This window comes from Asparagus officinalis, chromosome 6 (genome assembly GCF_001876935.1).
Source record: "Asparagus officinalis chromosome 6, Aspof.V1, whole genome shotgun sequence".
NCBI lineage: Eukaryota > Viridiplantae > Streptophyta > Magnoliopsida > Asparagales > Asparagaceae > Asparagus > Asparagus officinalis.
Genome location: NC_033799.1, coordinates 4,951,318 through 4,974,976, shown reverse-complemented (window position 1 = coordinate 4,974,976; position 23,659 = coordinate 4,951,318). Strand labels below are relative to the sequence as shown.

The window sequence follows — 23,659 nt, the reverse complement described above, 5'->3', positions numbered from 1 at the left end:
GGGTGAGGAAGAAGCAGGAACAGGGAGGGAGGGATTACTTTGGTGCGATTTTGTCCATGAAGTCAATTTGATTACACCATTTCACCCATTTCCTTAAAAGTTGGCTTCTCTTAAATGGATACAAGTAACAGAAGTATATATCCGCCAGTAGGATTTAGGGAGAACATGTAACATACCCAGAACATGTGAATGTATATGCGAAGATTCTGTATCGCATAACGAACTCGCCTGACAAATTAAGATGTGTGCATAAAGACAATGTTACTGCTATCGCGCAAACTGTGGAGAGGGGATTTGTTAGCTCAGCCTTGCGGAACAAAGGAAGTGAAGCCCACGGCAGAGTAGTGATCAATTGAATATAGCACTTTTGAAGAAGTAGTAGAGACAGCCAGAGCACATAAGTTTCATAACTCATAATTATTCGATTATGCCTTAGTTCGTGACATGATGCAAACCTTAAAAGCACGTTTACGGGCTGCGCTGAAGGAGATCACCCATGCGACACATGACAATGTTGCTCCTACAAACTGAAAGACACATACAGCACACACGGTATAAGAGAGATGTGATTATAATCTAGACAACGTCTATATTTTAGAATACAGCCCTGTTTGAATTCTTCACGTGAGCGCGGTCCCTGAGTTTGAAAACGGCAATGGCGTCAGTTTCGCTTCGATGAAGGCCATCATCGAAGTTTAGGGCGTAACTCCACGGGTCATACTGGAAGCTGATTCTCTGTTTTCTTCGCCCCTTCACGGTTCTCTTGATTGCTGCTCTCACCCTCCAGAAAATACGTCTGCAGTGTTTCTTACCCTTGCTATTGACGTACGCTATCCTTCCTATCCACCTCATTTGGGCTTTTCGATATCCGTACAACTATACAGTTATCACCTAAAGAGAAAGTTTAGGTGCTATGCTTTAGGATGTCTGGACAAATTAAAATGCCGGTTGTTAGGGGAGAACGAATTCTCTTTTTGTTTCAAGAGCTCGAAGGAGTTCGATGGTTCAGATATGGTAGAAATAAGAGAGGAGGAACGACACGAACGTCACCTGAGAGTTTGAATGCGTGAGGAGATTGTGAGCTGAGAACTGAACCATGATCATCTTGTTCTCCTCCTCTATAAAAACTCTCCGGTGGCAGTGAGGGTTCAAAAGAATGCAGAGCCTTTTTTTATAATCAGGTAGATTGTGAAGCTCATAACAAGACATCTGAAAAGAACCAGTAAAAGCGTCTACCTAATTTTGTGGGTTCGGGATTAGATTTCAGTAGAGGCAGCATCCCCATGCAGTAATAGTCTCTTTCCTAATTCTATGTGAATGAAGGCCACTGTTGCGGTTCACCTGCTGTGTCCTTAAGAAGCTTTGTTGGATTCTTTTCTGATGTCAGCACATATATAGAGCGCTCTGTATACAGTGTCACGGCACATGTATAGAGTGCTATTATATTAGGAAGGAGGGCATGACACCTGACTGTCAAATATGTATTCGTGTTTGGATAAGTTTGTTGAGGATTGATGAGGGACCGTTTTCTTCTCCGACTTTATGTCTAGTTCTTGAGCTAGGTGGCTGAAAAATCTGCACATGTAGAAATTCGTGAGAGGACGGGGCTTGGTTCCCCCGTTGTACCTCCGACGATCAAGTTATCTGATGAACTTGAGTGGGGTAAATAAGAACTGTGAGAGTTCTTGTGTGCGTGTGCAGTATGATTTGCAATTTTAGAGAATTTGGATCAAAATCCAGAAAATCAAGATCAGGGATTAGATCTTCGGTCCCCCGTTGTACCTCCGACGATCAAGTTATCTGATGAACTTGAGTGGGGTAAATAAGAACTGTGAGAGTTCTTGTGTGTCTGCAGTATGATTTGCAGTTTTAGAGAATTTGGATCAAAATCCAGAAAATCAAGATCAGGGATTAGATCTTCGGTCCCCCGTAAAGACATACTAGTACATGTATTTATACGTAGGGTATAATGGTAGATTAGTCACTTCGGCCGACTGCAGGAAGGCGGTGGCAAAGTGTGTGTGGTAACTGCGTCAGCGTTTGTTTTATAGGTGTCGGCTGGCGAGTGGAGGAATGATCACTTTAGCGTTAAACGAGAATTGAGTGGTGGCAGGGCGGTGGCCCAAGTGGTCCGATGAGTCATGAAGACTATCGGAACTAGAAGCATGATGCGCATACCATGCATTAAATGCGATGTTGACACGTTGCCAGCGAAGATAAGCTCGAGGAAGAGGTTGTCCTTTAGCTTTGCCGAGAAGTAATGTCTTTCGAGTCGGCTTCGTGAGGCGTCTGGCAAATGGTCGAGTGGACTCGTGGCGAGTCGTCTTCGACAAAAGAGGGGCGACAAGTACCGCCTTTCGAGTCGATATGAGAGGGTGTCGACTAGACAGGTCGGCTAGGTTGTCGCCCCTACTAGCCTCTAGCCGCCAAGTTGATTAGGGTATAGCATGCAGAAGTACACTTGTCCGTTGTTTGCCACTGAGTTGCACTCGGGCGAATCGGAAACACCATAACACTTGACATATCATGAATCTCGACGCACGTGTCGCTAGTGCCTGTAATTGTATTCACTGTAGCCAATTGGTGCGCTGATGTGTCAAGCGAAACCCTCTCCTTCCATTCTAGTCCCCATACGATATTCTATAGAGGACTCTCCATGGGTATGTTACTCCGCGCAAAGGGGGACATGTGGTTATGTTCCCATCTGTGGTCAATCAAATCATTTTGATTCCATCCAGGAGTAAAAGATTTTGCTAGGTTCCAGATCCTACGTGTATTCAGCATCCCCATCCTACTATTGCACCGATAGAGTATCTGACCATTAACATAAAGTTATGTGGTCAGAGCGAGATACTTCCCCTTTCTTTTGTGTATACATACACATGCGTAGGGTCAATATCACTTCGGATGGAGACTCTGTAGCGTAGGGTAACCTTTGCTCAGGGAAAATACAGTTCATGCGCAGGTTGGTACTTGCCCTCGAGTGATTGGATTCAACATCTTTGGGGGACTTGATGCTCAAAAATGGGTAGAAGCTCTGGTGGGTGTTATTGCATGCTTTATTTCCTTTTGACTGAGATTTTCTCTCCAAATTAATCTGAAGCATGCTGTCGGAGCGCACTTAGGGTGTGTTTGGCATGCTGTCAGAGTTGGTCCGACAGAAAACTAGTTTACGAGGTAAAATTTAAGCCGAAGAAGATTAGTTTGGCTTTTGGTCCAAACTTTTGCGAGACTAAAAATTAGCTTTTCGACAAAGGTTGTGTCCGCTAAAACTAGTTTTGTGAGGTTGCCGAACACACATTGAAGGATCTTGTTTTGATGTTACAAAGATCTCCTGAGGATCATCCATGACTCAGTTGATAGACGGAATGACAAGTTAGTGGTTAGCAGCGCTTTTGTAGGCTCTGGAGTTATCTCACCAGTCTTTGGATGGAGAATATAGCTAGCGTCGTAGGTGCAGTACTTGCCTAAATTTTCTAATCTTTTTGGGTTATTTTCAGTTGGTACCCCAAGTTTACCTGTTTTTATCACTTTGATGCTTCCAAGTAATTATAGCGCTTTGATATTCAATCCCACCCCTCTTTGGTACCTCCGTCTAGATCTGATTTTATGTTAAATTTATGCCGCACGCTTGGCATTTTGAGCTCGTGATGCGGCTACTAGAAACATTTTTTGTTTTTTGGATCTCTAGTAACCCGGTCCACGTTCTAAGCATGGGATATAAATTTAGCGTAAAATCTAACAGAATCTGGATGGAGGCGTCAAAGTGAAATGATATTGAAACTTTGGGTATCAAAGTGTTAAAAAATTACTTTGTATTATCAAAGTAAAAAAAAAAAGTAAACTTTGGGGTACCGAATTGAACATAAGGGAATGTTTGGTTCGCTTAAGGGCTCTTTGGTTTACCAATTTTATGGAAAAATTTTGAGAAAACATCTGACAATGACGTTATCGTAAATAATAGATTCATGTAGATTTCTATAAACTGTGTTTGGTTCCAAAAAATTATAGAAATATTTTTTATAAAGTAGGGGAAAATGTACATAGAAATCAACTTCATCTCTAAAAATGGCGTAAGTTGTAAGAAAATCTGACGCATATATTAAAAAATTAATTAAGTACACCAGTATCGTTCCCATGTAATTTTCCATGAGCATTGTTAGTAAGCTATTTTCTATAAAGTGATATCCAACCAAACAAAGAAATGGCAAAAAACAAGAAAATATGATACTCTTTGAGTTCTATAAATTTTCCCTATAAATTTTATAGAAATACAAGGAAATTAAATTTTAAGTACTTTTCTTTTTCCAATTTTTTATAGAAATTGAACCAAACAGCCCCCTTGTTTTATAGAAATGTTTTGAAAAAATGTCTGGCAACGACATGTCTGGCAACGACATTTTTGTAAATAAAAGTTTTCTATAGGTTTCTTTAAGCTCTATTTGATTTGCGCAAAATCTATAGAAATACCTTCTACAAAGTAGTAAAAATAGGGTTATTTTATAGAAATCGGCTTCCCGTCAAAATGGGCTAAAATGAGTGAGAAATCTTGACATTTTATATTAAAAAATAGTTTAATTAACCCCTACCCCCATTTGGTTCTCTCGTGATATAACTTTAACACATGATCCAACGTAATCTAGTCAGAGCAATTAAAACGGAACGAGATTGAAACTTTGGGCATCAAAGTCTTAATAAATACTTTGCATGTCAAAGCGAAAAACAAAGTAAACTTCGGGGTACCTAACTGAAAATAATTGGAAGAGCAAAGTAGAGGAAATTTGCAATGGCCAAAAGGGGAGCTGATTCCTTTTTGAGTTTCTGTACTGAAGAGATTCTTCCCCTTTTGTTCATTTCGCCTGTCTTGTACGCGGTTCCATTGATGGCAAGAGAAACCTACATTCCCAAGTTAATGCAACTAAATTCTGGTGATTGTTGGTGACTCTCAAGTAGAGGTTGAGAATCAATCTAATCAGGAAATAATAACAATAATAATAATAATAAACATTCCATCTTTTTTTATTTTTGCTGGGTTTATTTATGTGTTTTTTTTTTTGCTCTTTTATCATTGAGAAAATGCTAAATCACCAGAATTGTTGGACCCGGGCCCTAAATGGTAGCTAGTTACAAGAATTTATGCCGATGTAGGCCTTTAACTTTGATGATGCAAGATGAGTTGGCCTGGCCTGCCCAGATGAAGCTAAAGTCTGGGTACGTAGGCCCGGCCTAGTTTTGACCTCATTCAAAGTAGGGGGTTGTAATGGATTAACCAAAAGAAAGGAAACAAAAATTAGAACCGCCATTTCAATCTACTCCTCTATACTTGATTATATAATCATTAAATCAAATCTAATCCCCTTCACTTAATGTTACTGTTTATATTATAGTAATTTACTGTAGCATAAACGATAAATCAAATCTACTCCTCTGAAGTTACTATTTATGCTGAAGTAATTTACTTTATCATAAATAGTAAAACAAATTAAATGTATTAAAACTTGAATCTTTCTTTAAGTATAAATGAGTAGGCATGATTTCTAAATCAAATGTATTAAAATTTGGATCCTTTTTTAAGTATAGAGGAGTAGATATGGTTTTTAATTTTAAGCATATAATGATGAAATTAAATGTATTAAAATTTTGAAGGAGACAATGAGACAAGTTCAAAATGCAGTGCTTAAAGAAAATAGGGGTCGTGCTTTGCACCATATGCAAACTAGCTATCCATAATAAAAGGACATAAACAGTATTTTGGCTCACGTTAATATTGCAATTATACAAGGAATAGTGATGCATCACACATAGGCCCCCTAATAATAATAATACTCCCACATGTTATCATCCCTACTTGTGAATCTTTTGCACATTGTAATTCAACAGTGCATTTCATCACTACACCAACATCACATCACATGTACCTTTTTTTTTACTTTACTTTTTTTTTTTGCAACATGACTATACAATGTATATTGATCTCATCATGAGATCACTTTAGAGTTTCCGTGTGAGTAAGTAAAGGTAATGCACTAACTAGCCCCCAAATCCAATTCCCTTTCAATTGAGGTCCACTTTCTTAACCATTGCCAATATTTTGCTACCTTAATTGGATATTTATCACTAAACAATTGAAAGATAAGTATCTTGGGCTTCAATAATTATTTGAAAAGAATAATTAAAGTACAACCGTGAAGAGAGAGAAAAAAGCACACCTAATTGTGAAGTAGTTACGCTTAAGAAATGAAGTTAGGGCCACCTTAAGAGGCTCAATTAGTGGTAATTTATGCTCTTGAAGCTTCTCACAATTGAATTGTGGGCTTTAACAATCAATTGAGTGCAATTTTATATTAATAATACTTAATTGAAAAGGTTATTGGCACAAATTACTAGCAAGAGACTTTTGATGGAGGTCCAACTTTGCTAATCACCCGTAGTAATCATGAAGGCCTCAAGTATTGTACTGTAGGGATGTATGATGATATGAGTAGTCAAAATCAGATACTATTTTTTTTTTAAATTCTTTAAAAAAGAATTTAGACAATGTTTTTTTCCCAGAGTTTAACCAAAAAGAAATGGAAAGATTTATGTTATTAAAATTCTTAGGAAATAAAATCTATCCAACTATAAATTCAATCAATTTAGAGTGCCTGAAAATGGAAAATCAATGTCCAAATCCTTATAAGTAGATTCGTTCGTATCATCTAGATTCTATGAATTTATGATGAATTCGTAAATAAATCTTGTGGAATCCAACCTCGTGTTGTTATAGGAAAAACACATAAATCCTTGCTTTTGACCGCCAATTTGATCTTCATATTTACTCAATCATCCTTGTTTATTTTTCATGAAAAAGACGGTCAAAATTAAGCCCAAAACATCAATTAATGCAAGCACTATTTCACGGACCCCAAGCGGATACGGGTCCAGACAATAATACAAACCCGTATCCACCCGTACACAAATAATTTCCTTCGGGCCCCACATCCTGAAATATTTAAATTCTCTACCCTCTGGCGATCAGTTCGATTTCAAGCTTTAAACAGAAATTCAAAAAACAAGGTTCGGCCAGAGAAAGGAAGGGCTTTAATGCATAAAACACCCCAAAGCGCCTGCTTAGTTTCTCTCTCCTCTCTCTCTCTCTCGTGCCTAGTTTATAATTTCTAATTCTTCGAAGAGAGAGAAAAGTTCACCACTGTCCTCTTTCCTCTCTAAGTCTGTTCTTAGCATTTTGACGAATCCTAGAGTCTCTATGTACAAGGTAAACTTCTGCCCCCGTGTATTTTGATACAATAATTTACTTGGATTTTTCTCAGTTTGCTTAGTTTCTGTTTGTGGGTGAGTAGTTTAATAAATACCCAGCACAAGCTTTTCTCGGTTTGGGTTAATAATATTTCATTGTAAAGTTAGGATTTTGTGGGAGATTTTGTTTAGTTGTGAGAAGAAGGATAATGGGTAGAGTTGATTTTACTTCAGATTTAGGTTATTAGTATCAAAAAGAGGTTTTTATAGTGCAAAAGATATGCTGAAATATTTTATATTGCTTCTAATTGTTGTTTTATGGGAGTAGTGTATTTAGCTTTGTCTTTGATAAGACCTTTTTTTTTTAATATTTAGCAACAAACAGGTGGCATTGCTGATGAATAACTCAAGCTTGAAGATGGCTTCATTGTTATTTTTGGGCCTGATGTTGATCTTTATCTTGCCTTGTTCAAGAGGATTCACTGACCCACGAGATGGTAATTTCTTTTACTGGATTAGATGCTCATTATAGTTCATCTTGTTTAGTCAATATTGAACTGTAACTAGAAGCAAAGGTTAACTGTGTGAAATTTTACAGTTTATTGTCTGTTAACTGGTTAAAATTGTCTTTCTCTTTGAGGGGCATTTGTGTTGAGAATAGAATTAGTTGTGATGTTAGGTTCATATTAAAATTTTGTATTGTTAGGATATGTCACTTGATTGGTTGGTGATCTCACCTTAGATGGTGAACGTATCATTTGTATCTTGTATACATTTGCTGTAATAGAATTTGCAATGATTTTGCCAACTCCTAACAGACTACTGATTTTATTGTGGTATCAGAACCATCACAAGTCACAACCTCCTTAATGTTAATGAAAAATTAATTTCTTCATGACATTTGACACACAACTTCAGTAACTTTACCTTTTGAGGCTTTTACAAGACATATTCATATTCATATTTATCCTAATCTCCAAATTCAGCAATTTCTGTTGTGCTCATTTTGCTTATCTTGGGCGAATGTGGAACTTTTGTTCAATTGGCAAATTTCTGCCATTTCTACCTTCATGTTGACTTCAGATGGCCTTTGAACATGATTCATACGCAGGTTCTCTAGCATAGCACGGTGTTTGAGCATTGCCATTGCTGTTATTAAGGAGATCTTTGTTTTATGGACTTGTTCACGTTGTTGTTTAATAAATTTTGTAAACCACTATTGGGTGCCCACCTTGAGTTTGAAAGCATGTTAAAGATAAGTTAGTCGTTAGGTTACGTTCATATTGGATCTTTGTATTATTAGGAGAGACTTCCTCAGTTGGTAGGTAGCTTTATCTTAGGCGGTGATTATATAGTTGTGCCTCTGAAGTTTTAACTCTTCGCTTGCTTCAATCAGTAACTATAAAACAAAATTCTACAGCTACATCTAATACCTGTTTATACTTTAAAATTTTGTTACAGTTATATATTAGTGTGAACTAATATTGTTCGGCACTTAATTGCTCAATACCTGTAATTGTGCTCACTCATAAAGGCTATGTGTATGGAGTTCCTACACTTTGACAACTTCAGCTTTTCCTACTTTTAACAAAATAGGGCTATTTTTTTTAAACATCAAATTCATCACTAACAATTGGGTTTTTTTGGTCAACCTGCTGTTTTTAAGCTATATGTTAATATTAATATTTCTAATACTTTTTTTCCTTGCCAGTATTTGCTATAAACGGTTTCTATGTAAATATGGGTTTTCCTCTCCTTCCTGGATGGAGAATTGGAGGAGACCCGTGTCTTGAAGGCTGGCAAGGAGTCGAATGTGTCAACTCAAACATAACGGCAATGTATGTGTTTTCCCCTCTACTACCAATTAATGGTCTATAGTTTTATTATACTAATTGATTTCATTCTATGTAGAATCCTCAATGGTGCAAATTTGATGGGACAGTTGACTGAATCACTAGGGGTTTTCGTGTCAATAATAACATTGTAAGTGTTAGCATCGCAAAAGATCTATTTTCTTGGATCTGTCATGAAAATGACAGTGTGGTTTTTAGAATATTCTGACCATTCATTTAGCTATATACTAGTTTTCGTGATCTCTTACACCAATGTCTGCTGCTGTTGATTGCAACAGAGATCTGAGCAATAACCATATCAGTGGAACCATACCAGAGAATTTGCCTGTTACTCTTAGGAGATTGTAAGTCTGCAATCCTTGATCATTCATAATTTTTGTGTACAAAAAATGAAATAAACAATAAATAAATACTCTAATTATTTTGATTGGTAACTGTGGCCTTTTTTGCCGTTGAGACAGTTTTCTTTCAGCCAACAATTTCACAGGGCCCATCCCGAGTTCTTTATCAACTTTAACACTTCTAACAGATATGTAAGTTCTAAGCACAATTTTCCATGCATGTAAATGTTTTTTGTTTCGTGCTGATATAACTTTATTTCGTTGTCATTTTTGCTATCTTTCCGCAGGGCAGTCAATGACAATCTTTTAGAAGGAGATTTGCCTGATGTTTTCCAGCCTCTCGCTGGTCTAGTCAATTTGTATGTTCTCTTATTGTCTTTGGATTTAGTTTTTTTTTCCTATTTCAACTTTTCTTGATAATTATGCTCTTATATAGGGATATATCTTCTAACAACTTGAGCGGTCAATTGCCACCCTCCATGGGAAATTTATCGTCCCTATCTACATTGTGAGCTTTGTTTAACTATATATATATTTTTCCTTTCACCATTCTAGTGTCAAGTGTATCTGATAACTAATTTTCCATTTTGCAGGCATGTGCAAAATAATCACCTATCAGGAATGCTTAATGTATTACAAGATCTTCCCCTTGAAAATTTGTAAGCTATGCATGCACTTCTTACTATTTTCTTTTCATTTTCAATTGCTTAGCATCAACAGCTTATATCCATTTTCCTTACCAAAGTGTTACTACTGTATTTTTTTGGCTATCCACCCGTCCCTTATCATATTGTATAAGGTAATTGCACCTCTTCATCTCAATATCTGACTTCTACAGTTAGGGAGGACACAATTATGTTATGAATCCTTGGAATACAGGCTAAGAACCAACCCAGAAATGTTTTTTACGTAGTCGGATAGAAAAGCAGATTGCATTTTAGAGTTAGAAAAATGCTTGAAGTGAATTTTCAACAGCATTTTGGAGGAAGATAGTACACTAATCTACAAAATAAAATAAAAAATAAGATAGAAAATAAAATATATCTAAATAAAATAAAAATAAAATCCCGCCAGTCCACACCGACACACACATTACTGTATCTATTGGAGCATGTTTGAGCTGGGTTTAGAAGTATTTAATGCCTCAGGCTTTAATTTACATATACATAAAGGAACTCCATTGAAATCTAGCTCTTTGCTTCTCTTTAGTCATAAGATCTGTTGGTTCAAGGCATAACTTGTGTTATAATTTATAGTAGACAAATACATATTTGTATTGTAGACAATCCCTTGTTGCATCATCCAGCAAAGTTGAATCCATTTGTTTGCACTCGGAATTATTGGGTTGCAACCTGAAATTATTCTTTTATCTTCAAATATTCTCCTAATTACTTATTGATTTACATTTATCCCCATTGCAGAAAACCATATTTATTTGCATAGGATCTATACAAATTAGGCCCGCAAAGATTGAACTCTCATACTGGTTTTTGACTTTGCATTTAACAGGAATATAGAAAATACTTCATTGTCCAGTTCTATCTCTGTGAAGTTTGTCCTCTTCTCTTATCTGATAACGTTTTTTGACTTTGCAATTAACAGGAATATAGAGAATAACCTATTCTCCGGACCTATTCCTCCGAAGTTGCTAACAATTCCAGACTTCAAGTAAGAGCATACTAACATCGTCTATAGCTTATTTTTATAGAGCACAAATTTTTTTACTTCGAAACTAAGGATGCATAACCCATTTGGCATGATGATTCACGACTTTTTATCTTCCAAGGATCTTAACATATTCTTTGTTGTAAACTCCTGAATGAGCTTTAAGAGGGTTATTCAATTATAGAGCTGTGTCTTTCATTGTGCAGAAAGGATGGAAACCCATTTAATACTACTATCTCTCCATCACCAGCTCCTATCCTCCCATCACCAGCTTCTGCATCTCCACCATTTCCTGTTGTAGGAGCACCTGTTCCTTCTGCTGGCATTATAGCTAATAGTATCCCTTATGGGAAAAGTGACAGGAAGAAAGCCACAATGGTTGTTATTTATGCAGCTATTGCGGTAGCCTCTGTTATCATATCAGTGCTTATGATCACTATTTGTATATCAAAGTCACGAAAAAAGCAAAAGGACGAGGAGATTCCAGTGATGCACAAAGGGAAGGGGCAAGAAAAGATGAACGTGTCTATGCACAATGCAAACTTGAATATGCTAAGTGTTGGTAAGAATAAAGGGGGTAAAGCTTTTCAGACAATTTATAATTTATTATGGTTTTGCTTTTTGTTGTTTTATCCTAGATTGTCAATGGCAGGTCAAAAGGATAAGCCTGAGAAGCAGAAAGAACATGAGATCGATATGGCAAGAACTAATGTGATTATGATGCCGCCTCTTGCTGAAAAAATTATTGTAGAGCCCATCGTTCCTCCTGAAAAGATTCCATCCTCCGCTTCCCAAAATTTAAATTCCCAATCAATATCGTCCTTCTCAGTTTCATTTCTTCAGCAATATACACACAGTTTTGCAGAAGAAAATTTGATTAGCAAGGATAAATTGACTAAAGTGTATTTAGCCGAGTTTCCGGATGGAAAGGTATGATCTATGTATAGTTTATTATTATTATCATCATAGTTGGTCTTCATCCTAAATAAAAGATTTCAGTTAGTTTGAGTAATTATCAATTCTGATAAGTTGGAAATATTTTATTACAGGATCTGCTTTCTTTACTTTTTAAGTAGTTTGATTTTTATTGGCCTTTTTTAAACAAATGTACCATATAACAGCTATTTTTATCTAATAGATCTGTGACCCTTAAAGTAAAATTGTACCAACCAATATATTGCATAATGATGAGTATGAGCACTCATTCAGAACGGTTAAGTTCACAGTATAGTACTCTGATTAAACGATACATGGATGCCCCCAGTTTACTCTTTGACAAAGATTTCCTTTCATCTGAAGATATTTCTAAAAACTTTTCATTTAGGCTTCCGCACCACGGATACAACATAATAAAGTTATTAATGATGCTCATAATGATTATGTTAACTATGATATAATGAGATATCATTAAATTATGGGATGCTTTTGTGTGTATATCCTGTCTGACTATTGTGTGCTATCATCCAGCTTTTGACAGTTACAAAGCTTGAAACTGCAAATTTGAAAATACCAACGGATGAGTTTCTTGAGCTGGTATTGAGGACTTCATTACTTCGACATCCTAATATACTCGAGCTTGTGGGTTACTGTATGGAGTATGAGCAGCGGTTACTTGTCTATAACTACTTTAGTACAAGGACCCTGCATGACATTCTTCACTCTAAAGATGATTTCAAGAAGAAACTATCATGGAATGCTCGTGTGGACATAACGCTCGGTGCTGCTAGAGCTTTAGAGTAAGTATTGTGAGTTTTTAAGTAAACTTGCTTGATTGAATTAAAGTTTCATGTACCTTTATTTTTGTGCCAAGGTATCTCCATGAGGGATGTCGACCACCAGTCATACATCAGAATTTTGACTCAGCCAAAATTCTTCTTGATGATCGGTGTAGTGTCCGTGTTTCTCAATGTGGCTTTGCTTCGTTGATACTATCCAATTCTATGGGTCAGGTGAGTAAATCTAGCACTATATCTTTTATATAGTTTTTTAAAGGAAATATCTCTTAGTATAGTTAGTTTAGATTCTGCAACGATTAAATTAGTGAAGGGTACCCCTCAACGAAACTGAGTGGAAGAGAAGGATTCATGCAGCTGACCAGAAAAATTCAGGATAATACTTTGTTGTTGTGTGTTATATTATTAAAAATTTACTTACTTCAAAAGTTATAAGACTTCATGCTAAGCTGATAAGATTAGTTAATATTAGTTCAAAGTGTGAGAAGGGACCTGTCACAAGGCTGGAGAAGAAACTATTCAGGCTGCCTAGATGTATTCCATAATATTGGTGGCACTCAATAAAGTTATGGGTGTTGTAAAAATTTATTTATTTGCTTACCCACTTCAAAGTAACAATTTATTTATGGGTAAATATGAAATTAATTTGTCCTTCTTACTGGACTGTAACCATTTAACTTGCTACATTTAAACATTGAAATGCATGTGCATTTATTTGCAATAATAACATCATAACACTGAAGCTTCATGACAGATACATGAATTACCAAACTATGAGACTCCAGAAGTTAATGATATTGGATCATACACCGACAAGAGTGATGTTTACAGCTTTGGAGTGGTCATGTTAGAACTCCTCACTGGACGAAAACCCTATGAGAGGTAATAAACACTTCCAATCTTTTATTATGATAGAGTCTCTCTTCCTTGATATTTGAGATTTCATCAATTTCCCAATTTTTATAGCTCAAGACCTCGGGAGCAGCGATATCTAGTGAGATGGGCCAGTTCACAGTTATATGACATCAATGCTTTATCCAGAATCGTGGATCCTTCCATAGATGGAAAACTTCCTATGAAATCATTGTCAAGGTTTGCAGATATTATAAGTCGTTGTGTTCAGGTAATTCTTTCTGTTCCTCTCTCACACACAATAATATTGAAGTATTTATCTTGTGCAACCTTATCCATCATTAATTGATAATGGATGTTGTAAATTTTTCTCCTGATTATTTGCAGATGCACTTCGTGCATTACCTACTTTCACTTTGTTCTAGTATATTTACCATTTACACCCCAAGTTCATGACATGTCGCTTTCCATTATTTTTTAAATTCCATGTTAATCATGATGTGGTCAGAGTTAGACAGTTATCAAGAGCTTTACTACGTGATTTCCACATGACTTTAATAGTTAATGAAAAACTACATCACAAGACTAGAGGGTGTATGTGTTCATAAAATAGAACATGGGTGATGAGTAGCTACATCATCATAGTACAAGGGGTATGTCTGCTAATAACCTTGTTTTATGACGCTTTTTCATCATGTGAGATTTAATGAGGTGTTATGAAATACTTAGAAAGCCAGGCTGGTCGCTAAAGGCTTTGATCAGATATATGGAGTTGGTTATTTTGAGACTCTCTCCCATTGCCTGTCTCAACTCCATAAGTATCTTGTTCTCCATTGTTGTTAATCTGGAGTGGCCTATGTTTCAGCTTGATATGAAGAATGTCTTCTTGTATGGCCACCTCTAGGAAGGGTTTTTATATGGAGCAACCTCCGGGGTATATTGCTCTTGGGCAAGTCTAATGTATGCAAGCTTAAGAAAGCAATCTATGGACTCAAACAGAGTCTGCGAGCTTGGTTTGACAAGTTCAGTCAAATATATCTGGTGTTGGTTTTCAGTGGTGTCATTCAGATCATTCTGTGTTTATTCTTCGCACCACTTCGGGGACAATGATCTTGGCTATATACGTTGATGATATTTTGCTGATTGGAACATGTGGTGACGATTGTGGGTCACAGGGGGCAGTGGTTTGGGGTTAGGTTTTAGGTTTCTTTTGTGGAGCCTTCATATTAGCTTGTATTTTAGACAATGTTTTAAATATCGGATGTCGGGTTCATGTCGGACGGCTGAAATCCATGTCGGATAGCGGAAATCGGGAATATATCGGGGGACATGGACTAAATATCGGATTGCCATATCGGGTGATGTGTATATGTATAATATCATGTCCTAAATGTAATCTAAACATTCCTAAATTCAGTATAAGCATACTTTATAAATTTTATAGACTAGACATATAAAAAAGTAAAAATCAATAATTCCTTTTACTTAGCAGTCAACGACTCAACAACAACACAAACTGGAAGTCTGAAAAAAATGCAAACAAAAAAAGGGTCATGAGAGAGAGAGAGGTCAGGGAGGCTTAAGTGAAAAAATGTAAACAGAAAAAGTCATTAGCGAGATAGGGAGAGGGGGAGAGGTGAGAGAGAGAGAGAGAGAGAGAGAGAGAGAGAGAGAGGCTTACCAGTTACCAGTGATGTGAGGACCCTCCGAGGCTCCGATGGCGCAGGGAAGAAAGAGAGGAGAAGGCGGCGCTGTGAGGATGAGAGGAGAAGCCGAGGACAGGGAGGCTTACCAGCGATGTGAGGACCCAATGGCGCAGGGAAGAAAGAGAGGAGAAGACGGCGCTGTGAGGACGAGAGGAGAAGCCGAGGACCACGAAAGCAAAACGACGAAGATCGCGAGCCCTAGGGTTTTTCTTTTCTTTCTTATGATCGGGGTGTCTATCGGGTTCGAAAAGAGCCTCCTATATCCGATAAAAGGGTCAAATGAGTTTTGAACCCAACCCAAACCTAAACCAAACCCAAACCCAAACCCACGCATTTGAACCGATAAATGGGCTTATCGGCCGATTTTTCAAACATGAAAAATCGGTCGACATGGCAAATATTTCGCCGATATATTCGATATCTCCCTGAAAAACGACATGCGACTTAAAATCCCCCGATTCGTGTCGTTCGACCCCTCAATCCGATATATCGACCGACATGTCGGACATGTCGGTCGATATTTAAAACACTGATTTTAGATGGAGTGTTGGGATTGAGTAGTATTTCATAACGCATGCTCTGACACCGAGTTTTGAAATAACTCAGATAAAGATATTATTGATTAGGGGAGAATACTGCATGTTAGTATTTGTTTGTAAAAAAAAAAACAAGATAGTCCCGCATTGGAATTTTGAACATTCTTTTAGAGGTTTAAAAGCATTGAATGCTTATTAGGCTTTGAATAATGGATCAAAGTGTAGGCTTCTAAACTCGCGTGCGGGTAGCACGAATAATGCGCGATTTTGACGCGATTATTAGACGCACTTAGCACTTTACACGCTTGTCGCTGCCGCTTAAATGTTCTATATATATATATATATATATAATTATATATTGAATATATTATTTTTAATGTTATTTTGAATTTTAAAAATTATGAAAAGACAAGTGACTGTTGAAAAGTGGCTGTTTGCTCCAAGGGGTGTTTTGAAAAGTTATGACTGTTGGAAGCACCTCTTCAAACCTATAAATAGTTAATGATTTCAGATATCTTTTCTGAATCTTTTCTGAATCTTTTCTATCAAAAACATCTGCGATATTACAAACTTGTTTCATAACAAATTAAGGAAAATTCCAGATTTGCTTACTGGAATTTTCATTTTTTGTTGTATCCTGGGAAGAAAATTTGTATTAACCCGAATCAACTTTGACTATCAAGTGAGGGCAAATATTTCTTTAAGGAAAGCGTTTTACGCATCAGAATTTCTGTCTCCTTCATTGTTTTACTAACAATCTTAAAGAAATATTTCTGCTACAATGGAGTCGGAATCAATCAAGGTGATGAATCAAGACATGGTCAAATTGGACCGATTCGACGGGAACAATTTCTCTCGCTGGCAAGACAAGATGATGTTTCTTCTTACAGTATTGAAGATCTCCTACATTCTCAACCCCAACCTGCAGCCCATAGAAGATCCAAAACCAAGTGCAGACAGCAAACAACCTACTGAGGAGGAAATAGAAGAAATCAAAAAGCAAAAGGCAAAAAGGGAGGAAGATGAAGTGTTGTGTCGCGGTCACATTCTGAACACACTTTCGGACCAATTATATGATCTTTTCACGAGGATAAAGTCGGCAAGGGAGATCTGGAACGCACTGGAATTTAAATACAAAACCGAGGAGGAAGGTACAAACAAGTATTTAATTGCAAAATATTTAGAATATAAAATGGTTGATGACAAGTCTGTCCTAGAGCAAGTTTATGAATTGGAGGTTCTGGTTAATAAGATTCATGTTCTCAAAATAGTTCTTCCAGAATCTTTTCAAGTTGCTGCAATTATTACAAAACTACCATCAACTTGGAAAGATTACTCGAAGAAACTAATGCATAAAACTGAGGAAATCTCTTTGGAACAACTTCAGAAGAATTTTAGAATTGAAGAGGAGTCACGCTTACGTGATTCGAAAAATTCTGTCCAAAGTGATTGTAAGGTTCACACTGTGGAAAAGAATGAAACTTTGGTAAAAAATGTGAACCTTCAAGTAAAGAAAAGTGGACAACACTTTAAAAGGAAGAATTTTCAGAAGAAAAAGGGATCCTGTTTTATTTGCGGCAAGCCTGGACATTTTGCTAAAGAATGTCGTCACAGAAAAAATAATAATGTAAAATCAAAGGCTTCTGCAAATATGATAGAAGAGAATCTGGTCGCTATGATTTCTGAAATCAATATGGCTTCTGTTAAGTCTGGATGGTGGCTTGATTCTGGTGCAACAATCCACGTTTGCAAGGACAAATCCTTGTTCAAAGGATTTGAAGAAATTTCGAAAATTACAGAAGTGCAAATGGGAAACAATGCTTGTGCAAAGGTTGCTGGAAAGGGGACGGTTGATATAGATTTTACTTCTGTAAAGAAATTGACTCTTATAAATGTTCTGTATGTACCCGAAGTTAGAAAGAACTTAGTTTCTGTTGATCTTCTTTGTAAGAAAGGGTTTCGGGTTGCTTTTAAGTCAAATAATGTTATCCTGTCTAAGAACGGGATGTTTGTAGGAAAAGGCTACTCTTGTGATGGAATGTATCAACTAAGTATTAATAATAAAGTTATATCTTCTGTTTATATTGTTGAGTCTTCATATTTATGGCATGATCGCTTAGCACATTTAAATTTTCGCTATTTGAAAAATATGAGAAAGTTAGATTTCATTAACTTTAATGGTGAATTTGATAAATGTGAAATTTGTGCTAAGTCTAAATTAACAAAGAAAGCTTTTCCAAGTGTTTCTCGCAAAGATTCTAAAGTTTTAGATTTAATACATTCTGATATATGTGAATTGAATGGTATGTTAACTAGAGGAGGAAAAAGATACTTTATCACTTTTGTTGATGATTGCAGTAGATATATGTATGTTTATCTTTTAAGAACAAAAGATGAAGCTTTTGATATGTTTAAAAAATACAAAACAGAAGTTGAAAATCAACTTGAAAGGAAAATTAAAGTATTACGTTCTGATAGAGGTGGTGAATATTTTTCTGATAATTTTAATACTTTTTGTGAAGAACATGGCATTATTCATCAATGTACAACACCTTATACTCCCTAACAGAATGGTTTAGCCGAAAGAAAAAAATAAAACTTTACAAGAAATGATAAATTGTATGCTTAATAATGCTAAGTTACCTTTAAATTTAGGGAGAAGCATTGTACACAACATGTTATATTCATAATAGGATTCCCTCTAAAAAGTTAAATATAAGTCCTTATGAGTTATGGAAAGGTAGAAAACCTAATCTGTCATATTTTAAAGTGTGGGGGTGTTTGGCTTATTATAGAATTCCTGATCCTAAAAGAACAAAACTTGGACCTAGAGCCTTTAAAAGTGTTTTTGTCGGATATGCTAAAAATTGCAAAGCATATAGACTACTTGATTTATCTTCTAATATTATTGTTGAATCTAGAGATGTTGAATTCTTTAAAAATAAATTTTCTGTAGATTCTGAAAATGTTGAAAATGTTTCTATTCTGCTTAACTCTAATAATATTTCTAGTTCTGATTTTCATGCTAAGGAAACGAATACATCTAAAGAAACATCAGAGCCAAGAAGAAGTACTAGAGCAAGAAAAGAGAAATCTTTACCTTCAGATTTTATTTCTCCTGAACAAATTATTTTTCTTGTTGAAGGTGATAGGAATAATAATGTTTTAAATAAACATCCTATAAGTTTTAATCCAGGTGATGATCCTAAAATTTTTATAGAAGCAATGTCATCTAGAGATGCTTCATTTTGGAAAGAAGCTGTCAATGATGAAATGGATTCTATAATGGAAAATAGTACTTGGATTTTAGTAGATTTACCTCAAGGATCAAAGCCAATAGGATGTAAATGAGTTTTTAGAAGAAAATATCATTCTGATGGTTCTATTCAAGCTTTTAAGGCTAGATTAGTAGCCAAAGGGTTTAGACAAAAAGAAGACATAGATTATTTTGATACATATGCACCTGTCGCACGTATAACATCTATTAGAATTCTTATTGCTTTGGCATCTATACATAAGTTATTTGTGCATCAAATGGATGTCAAGACTGCTTTTTTAAATGGAGATTTAAATGAGGAGGTTTACATGGAACAACCGGAAGGTTTCATTCTTCCAGGAAATAAAAGAAAAGTATGTAAACTAATTAAATCTCTCTATGGTCTTAAACAAGCATCAAAACAATGGTATGAAAAGTTTGATTCTGTTATTCTATCTTATGGTTTCAAACATAATAGTGCTGATAAGTGTATTTATTCTAAATTCACTGATAAATATGGTGTGCTTGTCTGCTTGTATGTGGATGACATGTTAATATTCTGCACTAATATGATTGGTATAAATGAGACAAAAGAGTATCTATCTTTTATGTTTAAAATGAAAGATTTAGGAGAAGCGAATACTATTTTAGGGATTAAAGTTAGAAAACATAGCGGGGTTTTTTCTTTAAGCCAATCACATTATATTGAAAAAATAGTGAATAAATTTAATCATCTTGGTTTTAAAGAAGTTAACACTCCTTTCGATCCTAGTGCCAAATTAACTGTCAATTCTGGTAGAGCTGTAGCACAGCTTGAGTATGCTAGTGCAATTGGTTCTTTAATGTATGCTATGCATTATACTAGACCTGATATTGCATTTGTTGTATGCAAATTAAGTAGATACACTAGTAATCCAAGTGTAGAACACTAGAAAAGCATTTCCAGGATTTTTGGCTATTTAAAGAAAACCAAAAATCTGTGTTTGTTCTATAATGATTATCCGGCTGTATTAGAGGGATACACCGATGCAAGCTGGATGACTAGTGTTGGAGACAACCAATCCACTTCTGGAATGGTTTTTACACTTGGTGGAGGAGCAGTTTCTTGGGCAAGCAAGAAACAAACATGTATCTCATACTTCACCATGGAATCTGAATTCATTGCTTTAGTAGCAACTGGTAAAGAGGCTGAATGGATTAGGAACTTATTACTAGATATTAAGTTATGGCCTAGTCCAATGCCTCCTATCTCTATCTATTGTGATAGTCAAGTCACTTTGTCAATGGCTTATAATTGTACATATAATGGTAAGTCTAGACACATAAGTCTTAAGACATGAATATGTGAGACACTTGATACAAGATAGTGTCATAACTATTGTCTATGTCAAGACAAATAAAAATTTGGCTGATCCATTTACAAAACCTCTAGCAAGAAAGGTAGTAAAGATGACATCAAGTGAAATAGGGCTGAAACCTTATATTTAAAATCACCAGGAACGGTAACCCAACCATTTGCTAGAACTAAACTGGTTAAATGGTTTAATGGGTAATAACAAGTTTCTGAAAGTGATTGATTGATATTGACGCATTAAGCTCTAAAAGATAATGTCAATATCGTCCATTACGGAATAAGAGGATGAGTTATGTTCTTAATGAAAGTCTAATACATTATTGTTGTGTGTTTAAAGTAATGGAAAACACATTGTAGACGTTTCATCTATATGAACTTAGAAGTGGTGCCGCTTTTTAAAAGAGCTAAAGGTTTGTTCTTTAAAGAGTTCATGAACCAAGAATAAGCACAAGACCATAACAGTGCTAAAATATTAATTCTCATTGAAACAAGAGATTAGTGTATGTACAATATTCTCCTGTTCTATCACAAAGAGTAATTAGTTTAATGTTAAGGTAACTAACGACTTTGATAGAACTTTGAGGTATTTCTACTAAGTAAATGTTTAAATCGAAAGATACCTCTACATATGTATACTTATCTCATTTTGTACATATTGCAGATTATTTTAAATATAATACCATTAAAATGTTTTTTCAAACAAAGTGGGGGATTGTTAGTATTTGTTTGTAAAAAAAAAAAAAACAAGATAGTCCCACATTGGAATTTTAAACATTCTTTTAGAGGTTTAAAAGCATTGAATGCTTATTGGGGTTTGAATAATGGATCAAAGTGTAGGCTTCTAAACCCGCATGCGGGTAGCGCGAATAATGCGCGATTTTGACGCGATTATTAGACGCACTTAGCACTTTGCACGCTTGCCGCTGCCACTTAAATGTTCTATTTATATATATATATAATTATATATTGAATATATTATTTTTAATGTTATTTTGAATTTTAAAAATTATGAAAAGACAAGTGACTGTTAAAAAGTGTCTGTTTGCTCCAAGGGGTGTTTTGAAAAGTTATGACTGTTGGAAGCACCTCTTCAAACCTATAAATAGTGTTTTGAAAAGTTATGACTGTTGGAAGCACCTCTTCAAACCTATAAATAGTTAATGATTTCAGATATCTAATAACAATTCTTTTCTGAATCTTTTCTATCAAAAACATCTGCAATATTACAAACTTGTTTCACAACGAATTAAGGAAAATTCCAGATTTGCTTACTGGAATTTTTATTTTCTGTTGTATCCTGGGAAGAAAATTTGTATTAACCCGAAGCAACTTTGAATATCAAGTGGGGGTAAATATTTCTTTAAGGAAAGTGTTTCACGTCTCAGAATTTCTGTCTCCTTCATTGTTTTACTAACACTGCATAGGGATACAACCGGATAGTAATTAAAGTTGGTCCATACCCACTAACCCACTAACTAGAACCACACTAAATCTAACATGGAGTACCATATTTCAAACATGTTCCCTCCCCTTTTTCTGCAAGCCCCATAACAAAACAATGCATTGCTATGTACTTCGTCAAAAGTGGGTTCCACATACTCAACACATTCATGGCCAAGAGGTTGAAAAGTTTCTCGCTTGTATAAATGCTAAACTTTTTATTCCACGTTGCAGCAACAGCCGGAGTTCAGACCTCCAATGTCCGAGGTTGTCCAAGATCTTACTCGCATGATAGAAGATGCAAGGAGTATGCAAACGTAACCCCTACTATCTCACTACAGAGGAAAGAAAGCAGAAAAATCACAAGACTGTATCATTTCTCTAACAAGTGATACTTGGATTGCTGTTTCAGCATTCTTGGGCATGAGCCTAAGAGATTCATGGCGGATGTAATTATTTACAAAATTCTAGTTTTCCCCTATGTTGATGTAGATCTTACCGAGGGTGTGAATAGTTATGAGCAGAACTCTTGAGATTTTGTATGATTTTTTTGCATTTACTGTTCTATTTCAATTATGGCCAGCCTCCATGTCTTTGATTGCAAATAATTGCCAGCGTTAAATGAAGCATACTACTGTCTATTAATCATAGAAAAATTTTTAAGCTTAAAACCAACAGTTTTCACGTTCTGGAAGATGAAAAATAGTCGCAGGGATCATGTTTCGTTTCCCTTCGCATGGTTTTTAGGGAAGGTAACTGCTAAACCAATTTGTGTGTATGCATGGGTATGTTATAGGACAAATTTTCAAAACAAACCTGTTTCGAAATTTATTCCCCAAAACAGATCTGTTTCCAACTTAATTTTAAAGACCGATCCAGTTAACTGAAACTGGGTCGGTTTTTGAAGAAAAAAAATTCACAAACTTCACGGGAGTTCAACTCTCGTGAAGTTTTGTTATGAGAAAAAACTTCACGGGAGTTCAACTCCCGTGAAGTTTGTGAACTTTTTTTTTTCTGAAAAACGACCCAGTTTCAGTCAACTGGGTCGGTTTTTGAAATTAAGTTAGAAACAGATCTTTTTTGGGGAATAAATTTTAAAACCGGTCTGTTTTGAAAACTTCTCCGTATGTTATATTACTCATAAAAGGTAACGCATGTTTAGATTATTCATGTCGACTGTCAGAATTCCCGCGGGTTGCGATTGGTGCTCGAGACGGATAAGATGCAACACTCGCCTTGTTTTGGTAGAATTATTCTAGTGTGTCACGTCAACAAACACACGTACGTTTGACGGGAGTTATGACAAGTCTGTTCGCTTAATCATTATATGCATGAATAATCTTCTATTATATTATAATATGAGTATATATAACTCAGAAGTTTGTTGATAAATAGCGTTCCTTCTGATCTGCTAAATCATCATTAACTTCAGAAGAAAGAGGAACAGCATGTTAGAGCTCCATCAACGGGCACGTGGCAGTCTTTTTCAATGAACAAAATCTAAGCAAAATGATCTAAAGTCGATGGATCAGAATTTTATTTTCTTCAAGAAAGGCCAATGCGCTAGCATTATGAAAGACCATTAACAAAAAGGATTTCGCTTTAAAAGGGACTCCAATAGAGACTGGGCAAATCAAATTCAAGTGTGCTCGTGTAACAAGATGTATACATCAAATAACTCTAGACT

The 23,659-nt window shown here is 35.7% G+C and overlaps 1 protein-coding gene across 2 annotated transcripts; it reads left to right on the top strand.

Moving 5' to 3' along the window:
• On the top strand, positions 7,044 to 22,561 carry LOC109844235 (protein STRUBBELIG-RECEPTOR FAMILY 3-like). Of its 2 annotated transcripts, none has more exons than XM_020413200.1 (17): positions 7,044 to 7,255; positions 7,622 to 7,733; positions 8,948 to 9,074; positions 9,148 to 9,219; positions 9,368 to 9,433; positions 9,551 to 9,622; positions 9,718 to 9,789; positions 9,867 to 9,938; positions 10,024 to 10,089; positions 11,033 to 11,098; positions 11,302 to 11,657; positions 11,748 to 12,025; positions 12,563 to 12,831; positions 12,906 to 13,044; positions 13,583 to 13,710; positions 13,795 to 13,951; positions 22,207 to 22,561. In XM_020413200.1, exons 1-17 carry the CDS (start codon positions 7,247 to 7,249, stop codon positions 22,291 to 22,293), a joined length of 2,148 nt encoding a protein of 715 aa, XP_020268789.1. In that variant the 5' UTR covers positions 7,044 to 7,246; the 3' UTR covers positions 22,294 to 22,561. The 2 variants fall into 2 exon arrangements, with proteins under 2 accessions (XP_020268789.1, XP_020268790.1); XM_020413201.1 differs by having other exon boundaries at positions 7,612 to 7,733.